The sequence below is a fragment of the Papaver somniferum genome, chromosome 3 (assembly GCF_003573695.1).
Source record: "Papaver somniferum cultivar HN1 chromosome 3, ASM357369v1, whole genome shotgun sequence".
NCBI classification, from domain to species: Eukaryota; Viridiplantae; Streptophyta; class Magnoliopsida; order Ranunculales; family Papaveraceae; genus Papaver; species Papaver somniferum.
The window spans coordinates 175,786,843-175,798,542 of NC_039360.1; the positions used below are offsets into that span (position 1 = coordinate 175,786,843).

General features: G+C 38.0%; 1 protein-coding gene across 1 annotated transcript; it reads left to right on the forward strand.

Moving 5' to 3' along the window:
- Positions 1–807: 807 nt before the first annotated feature.
- On the forward strand, positions 808–6,067 carry LOC113358099 (mitogen-activated protein kinase kinase kinase YODA-like). The gene is made up of 13 exons (XM_026601612.1): positions 808–1,503; positions 1,614–2,013; positions 2,142–2,775; positions 3,004–3,044; positions 3,297–3,365; positions 3,684–3,784; positions 3,958–4,036; positions 4,427–4,525; positions 4,612–4,680; positions 4,830–4,879; positions 5,002–5,083; positions 5,359–5,453; positions 5,630–6,067. Exons 1-13 carry the CDS (start codon positions 1,058–1,060, stop codon positions 5,760–5,762), a joined length of 2,298 nt encoding a protein of 765 aa, XP_026457397.1. The 5' UTR covers positions 808–1,057; the 3' UTR covers positions 5,763–6,067.
- The last annotated feature ends 5,633 nt before the right edge of the window (positions 6,068–11,700 follow it).

The following is an 11,700-nucleotide window of genomic DNA, read 5'->3' on the forward strand; positions in this document are numbered from 1 at the left end:
ATGTTTCAATTTCTTTTCACGGTTTGTAATTGCATCACTGTTATCAACCGTATTTGAGTTACGACTTGTAACTCAAATAACCTTACCAACCGTAGGTAAGTTACGGTTGATCTCGATTCATTAGTTACCAACCGTAATTTGTTGCGGTTGCTATGTGTTGTCATTCTACCAACCGTAACTGGTATTACGATTGGGTTTTCCCCAAATTGAACCAGTTACAGTTGGTATTCGATACTTTTGGAACCGTAACTCCAAGTTACGGTTGGTAACGAGCTAAATTCCAACCATAAGTTTTTCTGAAATTTTAAAAGTTTCGATTTTTTACTTTAGATAATTTTGAGCGACAAAAAGCTAATGAGAACTAATTTAGAGATTCACCCATCTCAAATTTGTCACTGGAATCACTCATTTTGGTTGAGTGAATCAAAATCTAGGGTTTCACAAATATCACAAAAGTTTCTTTTTCTTCCCCTCACAACTTTTTTTTTCAACTTTAAAAATCCGATTTTAGAGTTGTTATAAATGAAAATTAATTATCAATACTAATCTTAATTATCAACACTAATCTTGTTTATTAATAATAAGGGTTAATTGGTCATTCAATATTATTTTTTTTATAAAGGGTGACATGAATTACCATGTAATGATCTTTTTTTCTTATTAAATTACCGCCCTTTTAACAGGATTGTAAGCTGACCGTCCAAACACAGAAGTCCTCATATCATCATCATCATCATATGGATGAAGATGATAAAATAATTGATAAAAAACAAAAAAGATGATAAAATATCAGCACCCCTTTGGGAGTTATTATCCAAAGCTTCCGATAGACAAGAATATGTATCAAACAAAACATGCACAGACAAAAACATTACTGGATAAAGTTCTGATCCACTGAAATCAGTCAATCATTTGAGTGAACAAAAGAAATAATTCCTTTCGATTTATCTTCATTCAGTTCACTTATTCTTTCTGATGACGATGATGAGAACAAGAAATCTTAAATTACAATCTAATTGGGTTTCAATTTTCTCTCGGTAAAAAACACAAACACATCATGGGTGACAATCCTTCACCACTAGAACAACAGCAACAACTCCTAAAGAAGATTCAGGAACTTGAAGCAGGACATGCTCATCTCCAAGATGAAATTACCAAATTGACTCTCTCTGCTAGACCAGGTCACAGGAACAACAATCAGAGGTCTCACTCTGTATCACCACAAAGATCCAGATTTTCAAGAAGAGGTGGTGATGAAGAAAGGAATAGGGGGAACTCTGGTCAATGGAAAATGGGTTCTGCTTCATTTGGACATTCTCCTTTACAGAGAGTCAATAGTAGTAATAGTATCAGTAGAAGAAGACCTAGTGCTGAGTTTTCAAATCCTAGTAAAGGAAGTGAAACTGCTGTTGTTAGTTTTAGTAATAAACAGTATCTTAATATCTTGCAGTCCATGGGTCAATCTGTTCATATCTTTGAGCCTAATGGTCGCGTAATTCACTGGTGAGCTCTTCTTAAATTATCATTCCATTTCTTGTTAGTATGATTATGAATAATAGTAGTTAGTTAAGTAATGACTGCACTATCCGTCTATGGACTATTCGATTTTTTAGGAATCAAATGGCTGAGAGCCTCTATGGTTATTCTGCATCAGAAGCGCTTGGTCAGGATATTCGCACTCTTATTGTTGATTCCAGAGACTGTGATGAAGCTAATCAAATAGTGGAGAGGAATTCCTTAGGGGAGAATTGGACTGGACAGTGTACTGTCAAGAATAAACAAGGGGAAAGGTTTCTTGTCCTTGCAACCAATACGCCGTTCTATGATGATAATGGTAGTTTGGTTGGGATTATTAGTGTATCTGGAGATACTCAGCCCTTTCGAGAGGTTGTATTCCCATCTTCTGAAAGAAAATTTCCAGAAGTGTCTACCAGGAGTAGTCCAACTAGTAATACTGGTGTTGATTCTCAACAACCTCTGCAAGTTATGATTGCCTCAAAGATTTCGAATCTGGTAAGTTAAGATTTTTGAAATTGATTATCTGCCTATATGGAATTCAAAAATTAAGAGAACTGAGGACACTAATTGTCTTAATGATATTTTTTCTGGTAGACATCTTGAATAATAGCACAATGAAACAGGCGTCCAGAATGACCAATAAAGTCCGATCGAAAATGAAGACGAGTGATAACACCTTAGAATACGAAACGCGTGATGCAAATTCAAATAGCCAACATTTTGATCGTTGGGAGGTTCCATGTTCCAGTGGAGCTAGCTCGCCTAGGGGAGACTTATCCTCGACTCCCTTCGGTGGTCATTCTCAGGGTTCTCTAAGATCCCAGGAACAGCCCACAGGACATTCTGGTGATGATGGTGATGGGAAGATTGGGATCCACATGAGAATAACCTCCAAGGCAGAGGCTTGGATTGGCAAGAAGGGGATATCCTGGCCATGGAGGGGAAGTGAACAGGATGGGTCAGTAGCAAGGACTACACGTGATGTTACGGTTTTGAATGATGAACATGAAATTGATGATCAGCAGAAGAGTTCTGATACCATTGTAAAGCCGGAAATCCAGGTTGTAGGTAGGAATCAATTTGAAAATGAAGCCCCTGGTTCTTGGTCTTCTTCTCTGAATGCTACCAGCTTAAGCAGTGTAAGCACTAGTGGTAGTAACAGTAGCAGTGGTATTCGTGAAGTTGATAGGGAAACATGTTCGTTGGATTATGATATTTTGTGGGAAGACTTAACGGTTGGAGAACAAATAGGGCAAGGTATGCTATATTTTTCACCCTTGCTGATATTTCTTTGAACCTTGCTAAAGCATGTTGCAGTTACGTATGGTGCTCTGATTGTGTTTCTGTTTCCAAAGCTTGAAAAGACTGCATAGCCTTGCAGTTCTTTCCTGTAAAATTCCACTTTTTCGTATTAACCTCCTTTTCTCAATTTTTTATCAACAATGAAATGTTTTCTGATGTTCAATTTTTGATTAATGGTCCCAGGTTCATGCGGCACTGTGTATCATGGTCTTTGGTGTGGCTCGGTATGTTTACTTTTCCTTCGAGAACTTCATTTGCACGGATGACGAAACTATTATATATATGCCTAATTTGTTAGCCCGAAGTGCCACATCTTGCTCATGCAAATGAATTGTTACATGTAAAAGTATATCAGCAATTATGATACCGATGCTGGTATTTTATTTCTGTTTTTCATAATGAGCATTAAATAAAATAGGTTCCCCCTGAAGAGAGTGCTAGCATTTTTTGTGGTGTTTACTAGCAATTTCGTGCAGGATGTTGCAGTAAAGGTATTTTCAAAGATCGAGTACTCGGATGATTTGCTGCGTGCCTTTAGACAAGAGGTAATATCTCAGCCAGGATAATCTTTCTTTTCTAATATTCAAAGGTAAAATTAAAATTGTACCTGGTATTCACATCAGGCCCTAGAAACAAACAATAAACCTGACATTTATTCTCTTGAAAAAGTTATGAAGTTTCTAGCAAATTGCAGCAGCAACAGCTAGGACAAACTCTCGGAGGCATTTTTGTTATCGTTCATGTTTTGAGGAATATAACGTGCTTAAGTTTTTGTATGATTATTTGAGCGGCACTTCGTTTTGTATCTTCTCTTTTGCACCACACAGATGTGTGCACTGGCCTAATATGTATCTTTTACATAGGTATTACTTATGAAGAGGCTGCGACATCCAAATGTGCTACTTTTTATGGGGGCAGTAGCATCACCTCAGCATATGTGCATTGTCACCGAGTTCCTGCCACGGTACATTCTCCATTTTTCTCCTGAAAACTTCCAAGATTGATCAAGGGTACTTGGTTCACGTTGAATGTGCTTATGTATATAGCATTATCTGCTATGCTAAAGATGTTTTTGTTAATAAGGTGATTGACCTTCAATTTATTTTCCTTACCGAGCTTACAACCTATTTAATGCAGTGGAAGTTTATTTCAGTTCCTTCAAAGGAGCACCCAGAAATTAGATTGGAGGCGACGTGTTCTCATGGCCTTGGACATTGTAAGTACTCGTCTTGTATGAAGTTTCTAGGATATAGGTTGTATTTCAATTCAAATCTTCTATTGATCTCTTCTCCATTAAGTGAAAAATATATGATTAATGCCGTTGACTACACTGACCTGCTTTCTCTTTGGTAATAACTCGTCTCTCGAGTCTATGTTGTGGGCAATGGATTTGAAAGAGTTTCTTGAACTACTAGTTAAAATAGTCTCCCCTATTGTTTGAATTTGTTATTCACATTTCCTAGATCAAATACTATAAGCTATATTTTTTTATACCTGTTTAATGGTATAAATATATGATACTTTCATTTGCTCTTTGGTCTTAGACTCTGATCTGGAATAGTAGATTCTCTTACAAAATATTGATTTTTGTGAAACCCTTTTACAGGCACGGGGTATGAATTATCTTCATTGCTGCAACCCACCTATTGTCCACCGAGACTTGAAGTCGTCAAATCTATTGGTTGATAAAAACTGGAATGTGAAGGTTTGTTTTTGTTCTATTTCATTACATTATGTCAAAAATGCACATAACGAAGCATCATATGTTTATCATCTTTTAATTTCCATCAGGTCGGAGACTTTGGTCTCTCAAAACTCAAACATCAAACATTTCTCTCAACACTGACTGGAAAAGGAACGGTACATATCATATCATTTCCTTAGCATGCTCTTTCAATTTATTTATTTTAAAGGCATGCTCTTTCCATTTTCTATTTACCAAGTTGCTCAAACTCAATTGATTTTTTATTATTATTATTATTTTTATTTTTTTTGCTTTAATCATCCAGCCGCAGTGGATGGCTCCCGAGGTTCTCCGTAACGAGCGCTCAGATGAGAAGTAAGTTCAACTCTTATTTGTTTCTTTGAGTCTTTGGCAATGAGATTTGGATTTTCTGACTTTTCTCGTTTCTCAAGCTCAACAGCTAAGTTACTTCACTTTTGTATTTTTAAAACCTCTAGGTCTGATGTATATAGCTATGGAGTAGTATTGTGGGAAATTGCCACGCAGAAGATTCCTTGGGATAACTTCAACTCAATGCAGGTAATCTTTGTTTACTACTTTGTTCTAATCTTTTAGTGGGGTAATTATGGGGAGTGTTCATCTAATTTCCTCTCAGCACCTGTCACTAAATGCTAATGGGTCTGCCTTGTTGATGCTTTCCAACCTCTATCAAAAACTTGTTGCACTAATGTTATTTGGAGGTTTTGCCTGATATCTATGTCTTAGTTAGTTTCTTAGCTTTACATAAAGTAGGCAGTTTACGAATGAATTCTCAAGTGACAGTATATAGACACAATTTAATAGTAATTATGCAGGTAGTTGGAGCTGTAGGCTTCATGGACCAACGACCTGACATCCCAAAAGAAATGGATCCACGATGGGTATCCATAATTGAGAGCTGCTGGCACAGGTGCTAATCTTTCAGCTTGTTTGTTTGTTTGTTTGTTGGCAGTGACAATTTCTCACCTAACCCAAATAATAGAAATCAAACCTTATGATTACTATGGCCCAGAATCCTAATCCTTTCATATTGTTTTTTTTCTTTTTTTTTCCCTTCTATTCTTTTCTGGAACTTGATGAACGCAGTGACCCAAAATGCCGACCGACATTCCAGGAACTCCTAGAGATATTAAAAGATCTGCAGAGACAGTATTCCGTTAAAGCCCAAGCATCCCGCGTAGCACAAGGTCGTAGTACTACATTGGCACCAGATATTTGAACTCCGATTTTATCTATATATGGATAGTATCATCAGCACCTAAAAGTTCAGGTGTACAAATGGATTCATCTTTGTCAATTAGGTTGTCCCTTGCAACCTCATAAGCTCTAATTGGAGCTTGTGCTTTTATATATAGCATTATATATGAAAATCGCATCATACATGTATGCTTGTGCTTTTGTATGTTGGCGCATAAGCATCAAATATTTTTGTTGTAACAAAACAAAAATATGTCTCCGCACTACCTGGTGAAATCGCTTGAAAATGATCACCATTTAATCAGTTTGTTTCTTGTTCTCCTTGAACTCTAAGTTCGTTATCTGAATTTTAGATTAGACCTTTTGTAAGAACGCGCGATTGGGATATAAAAAACAATTGGGGATATAGGAAAAAGACAAAAACGGGATCCAAATATCAAATGAGGATCACCCCTTATCTAAGTATTTTATGTAATTTCTAATCTACCCCTCACTAATCAGGATTAGTAATTAATAATAATTAGTAAAATCTTAAGATTTTTGATAAATGATTAGTGTGTGTTATTATTTGTGTTTGGGTGAGTGAGGTGAGAGTAGAAGGAGGGAAAGAAAATTAGAGAGGGAATTGTGAAAATGGAGGATGATTGTGAAGAGAGAACTGTTGTGGCTGAATCTTTAGCTCAACTACAACAAGGAGCATATCTTGAATCTTCATCCAATGACAACAACTCACAATTGCAAGTTTTTGTGGAACCAACACCTTTGGAACATGAATTTTATGAGCATGAAGTGTTTCATGAAGAACCAACCCAAGAGAGTAAACTAGCTCAATATATAAGCACTCCCAATACTCAGGTAAAGCTGCGAATAGGTTGAAAAATTGTTTTTTTTTCTTTAAATCCACCATTGCTGCTGCTGTAAAAGCTCGGTACCGGCATGGTCTAAGTATGCATACCATGCCGGAACCTCAAATACCGGCATAGTATTCATACTACGACCATGCCGGAACCTTGATATCCCCCATTTTGAAACTAAAAGCGGCATAGTTTGCAACCAAAAAACTATGCCGGTACAAAAGTTACTTTTTACCTACCACGGAATATTCTATCGAATATGCTACCGGCATGCTTAAATTCTAAGGTTTTCATGCCGATACTGAATGAAAAACATACAGGAAGCAGTGTCTTCCGAAGCTAAATACCGGCATGTTCAATTAATTAACTACTATGCCAGAACTGTGTACCGGCGCGGAACCATAGACAACGAGAATGCCGGAACTGTGTACCGGCTTTGTTCAGTTTTAACGTTACCATACCGGTACCTGCAAAAAAACATACAGGAAGGAGTGTTTTCCAAAGCTAAATACTGGCATGGTATATTAAGTATGGGACATACCGGAACCTCCTACCGGCGTGGTAACTTAGGGAATAAAAGATCCAAAGGAAGCAATTGCTTGGGATAAAGAGACTGCTCTTAAGAACATGTGTGTGTTGGTGAGGAATACTCAAGGTTCAAAAAGCCATTTTGAGATGGTTTGCGAGAGAAGTGGGTAATACAAGGAGAAGGATAACCACAAGAGAAAGGATTATGTATATCCAAAGAAGACGAATAGAGTATACAAGACTCGTACGAGGAAGGATAATTGCCCCTTTAAAATTGTATTCCGTTTAAATGACAAGAACAATGAATGAGATTGTGAGGTTTCGTTCGGATGTCATAACCACCGGGATCCGAAAGATTTTGTTGGTCACTCCCTAGTTTCGAAGCTAAAACCTCATGAAATAGAGGACGTAAAGAGATTGACCAAAGCATTTATCAAACCGAGATAAATTCTCAGAGGCTTCAAGGAAAAGGTTCAGACGAGCGTATCTTCTCTAAGTACAATTTATGGCTCACAAGCAAGTATTAGAAGGGTGGAATGGAAAGGGAGGAGCGTTATGCAAGAATTTGAGAAGATAGTTTAGGATTACAACTACACGCGTATCATTAAAAGAGGGCCGGACAACAAGCCCCTTCAAATATTCATTTCGCATCCTTTGCTTTCACAATTGGCTCATACATGTTGTGGTGTTCTTATGATGGATTGCACCTACAAGACAAACAAATACAATATGTCGTTGTTGAACATCGTGGGGCACACATCGGACAAGGTAACATTCACATTGGGTTGGTGTTTAATGGAAAACGAGAGGGACTATAATTATCATTGGGCATTACGTCAATTGAAAAGATTCTTCCGGGAAAATCAACTTTTGAGGGTCATCATAACCGATCAAGATGATGCATTAATGAATGCAATATCTGACGTCTTCCCGGATGCACAAAATTTCCTATGTACATACCATATACGTAATAATGTGATAAAAACTTGTCATGCCTTGTTTGAACCCACAAAGACGGATATTAAGAAGAGAATGATTGTTCAACTAGAGGAAGATGTTCGCAAGAACAATTATCACTCGAAGAAGAAGAAGATGTGAGAGGCAAGATCAAAGAGCGAGTGGACAAAGAACATGAGGAAAATCATAAAAAGTGGTTGGAATTTTTAAGAGATTGGGAGAAAGTTTATTGGTCTCATACCGAAGATATGTATGAAAAGAGATTAGACAAGTTTATTGCCGATTGGAATGAAGTTTATCCGACTGCCGTCTGGTATTGTCGGACTCAATGGTTGGATAAGTTCAAGGAAAAATTTGTGCGTTCATGGACAAACCGGTATAGACACTACGGGAATGAAGCAACTAGTATAGCGGAGGCCACTCATGGGAGATTTAAAGATCTAATCCGTTCCGGCCAACGAAACGTGGTTACGGTCACCGAGGCAATGGAGCAATACTTTAAGAGTGATTTCGATAGGATCAAGAAGGCTTTTGAGAAAAGCTCAATGGAAAGGATGACTTCATATTTACCATATGTTAAGTTGCTCCAAGGAATAGAGTTCAACGTCTCTCAATGGGCAATAAAACATATGATGAGACAAATGATATGGGAGATACACTACGGCAAACCGGATGATGTGTGTATTTGTCCCGACATGTCTTCATTGGGGCTTCCGTATCGTCATATGCTTGTGAAGTATGAAGAAGTGATACCTATTGAGGTTATCGATCCGTTTTGGAAGCAACTATCTTTCGACCCTCCCCCTACGGAAGATCCCGGACAATCACCTTGGGATACGAACGAAGCAAAGGAATTCTACGAAGCTTACTCACGTGGCAACTCCGTTAGCCGGCAGGTCTTGTTGAGCCAACTAAGGATGATTACACGCCCATGGACAGCACAATGTGAAGAGCCAACAAAGGGAGATCCTCCCGGTAGACCACAAACCAAAATAGCAAGGACAAAACAAAGGAAAGAATTGAAAGAAATGAGTCAACGTGAAAATGAACTCAAGGCAAGTAAGAAACAAGATCTAACCGAATGTGAGATTTCAGAAGCAAGGTTCGCGGAAGCGCCGGTTCCAAACAAAAGGGGTAGGCCGAGAAAGGAACCTCTATCAAGTCAACAACAAACGACGGATTCCGTATCCTTACCAAAAACCGATAAATCGGAGGTTCCAAAGAAAATGGGTAGACCGAAGAAGGTACCCACATCGATCGAACAAGAACAACAACATGAAAATTCCGAAGCCATACCCATAGTCGATCTAGCGGAGGTTCCAAAGAAAAGGGGTAGACCGCCAAAGGTACCAACATCAAGCTACCAAGAACAACAAGGTGAGCATTCTGAAACCACACCCATAGTCGATGTAGCGGAGGTTCCAAGGAAAAGGGGTAGGCCGCCAAAGGTACCAACATCAAGCGACCAAGAACAACAAGGTGACGAGGCGGCGGTGCCAAACAAAAAGGGAAGGCCGAATAAGGAACCTACATCAAGTCAAGTAAATGAAGGTGAAAATTCCGAATCCGCCCAAAAAAAAGTGATAGCAAAGGTAAGCGACCCATATCTAGTCAACAACCACACGATAGTGACAACTTCGTAGGCACGCCCAAAGTTGATCTAGTTTCGGTTAAAAGGCGAAGGGGTAGGCCAAGGAAGTACGGACTCCCATCACATACTGAAGACATTGGAAATGTAGAGATTGCATAGGATGGAATGGATATAATTAAGCTAAAAGTTGGTAATATGAAGATGTTTAAGGATTCCAAAACAGGTAAGACTTATTGACATTACCATACCAAAATAGAGTCTTATGTAGAGAAACTTCCTGAGGTTATTCGCGAGTATATTGTGTACACAGATGATGTCGATGGAGATGGAAATTGTGGCTATCATGCCGTGACCGAAAAATTAAGAATCTTTGAGACGACGGTTAGTAAAGGGATGACACCATGCAGATACGCTAGAAAGAGGATGGTCGAACAACTTGTGGAAAAGCAGAGCTTTTATGAGCAATTGGTTGGTGAATGTGAGGGGTTTGATTATATCTATGCTCAAATGTTAGGGCCCGATCATGAAATTGAGTTCCTTCCTTCTCAATATTGGATGAGAATGCCTCTTTGTGGGCATCTAGTGACAGATACATTTAATTGTGTTGTTCATTACTTTACCCCCACCATAGAAGTAACATTCACACAAAAGTGGCAAAAATGCAAAGGATCCCTTAAGAAGAGAAGAGTTGTCTCGGCGTTCGTGAACGGTAATCATTTCATTATTCTAAAACTCAAGGAAAATTTAGAAAGACACACAAACAAACACATTGTTCAAGACACACAAACAAACATAAACATAAACCAACACTAGATTGTTTAAGACCAAACTAATACTATAGAAGAAACACACGATCACTCGGTCCTTGGCTTCTTGTGTGACCTCTTCTTCCTTTCGCCCCACAAGTCTTTTGCCTCTGGTTCTTCAATTTTATCAAGCTTTTCCTCGACTGTCTCCATTTATTTCAGGGTCAACACATCTCTGTTCTTGTTCTTCTTTTTAAAGAACTTTGACAAACTTCCTATCCACTGACGATGTTTTCAACATTTTTAAACATGTACTTAGTATGTACACTTATATGAGTTCATAGATATAGATTAAAATAATATTAAGTGAACATGAAGTACGTACCAACAACGTAAGGATCTTTTTTAGTCCAGGTACAGTATTTTCAGCCTGAGTTGTGGAGGGAGGATCTGTCAAATTTGCAAGTCACCTTCTCATCTAGCCATGGACTGTCCTTTTATTTATTCAAAGTGTAGAAGCTGTGATGGGACACGCCGGTTTTGGATTGCAAAAACTGATGATGCTGAAAATGGAAAAATGTTTCTAAGGTGTTTGAATCACCCAAAGTGCGATGGATTTCAATGTTTTGACAAGGCCGTTGAACTAGCAGAATCAAGAGAAAACCACAAGGGCCAATGTAAGCCTATTGATGGGTGTTATATGAAGGGAAAGGAATATGTTGAAAGAGAAGATGAACCAATGAAGATTGTCCTTGCCACCCCCATTACCGACGATGTCTTCGAAGATATTTGTGAAAGGCTCAAAGTATCCGCAATTGTTGAAAAGGGATGGAAATAGATTATGAGATCATCTTTAACCAAAGTTACTCCATTCCATGTTTTTTTATTATGTTTTAATTTAAAGTTTCAAATCCAATGTAATAGATTACTTAGGAATGAAATAAAAGAGCATTCAAAACGGATTTATAATAAATACCGGCATTGTAGTTTTGTCCAAACCAATGCCGATTTTATGGAATAACTATCAAAGTGTAAGAAAATCAGAATTCCGGCATAGATTCAATAAATATTCCAATGCCGGTTTTCTGGAAAAACTATCTAAGTGTAAGAAAAAAACAAATTTCCGGCGTAGATTCAATAAATACTTCGATGCAGGTACTTTCCAAATTATATACAGGAACTTGAACCCTTTCATCCCCTTTTTCTGGTATGGTTTTAGTAAATAATTTCAATGCTGGTACCAGTGGCGATATGGAATTATAATTACTTTTACACGCCAGAAAC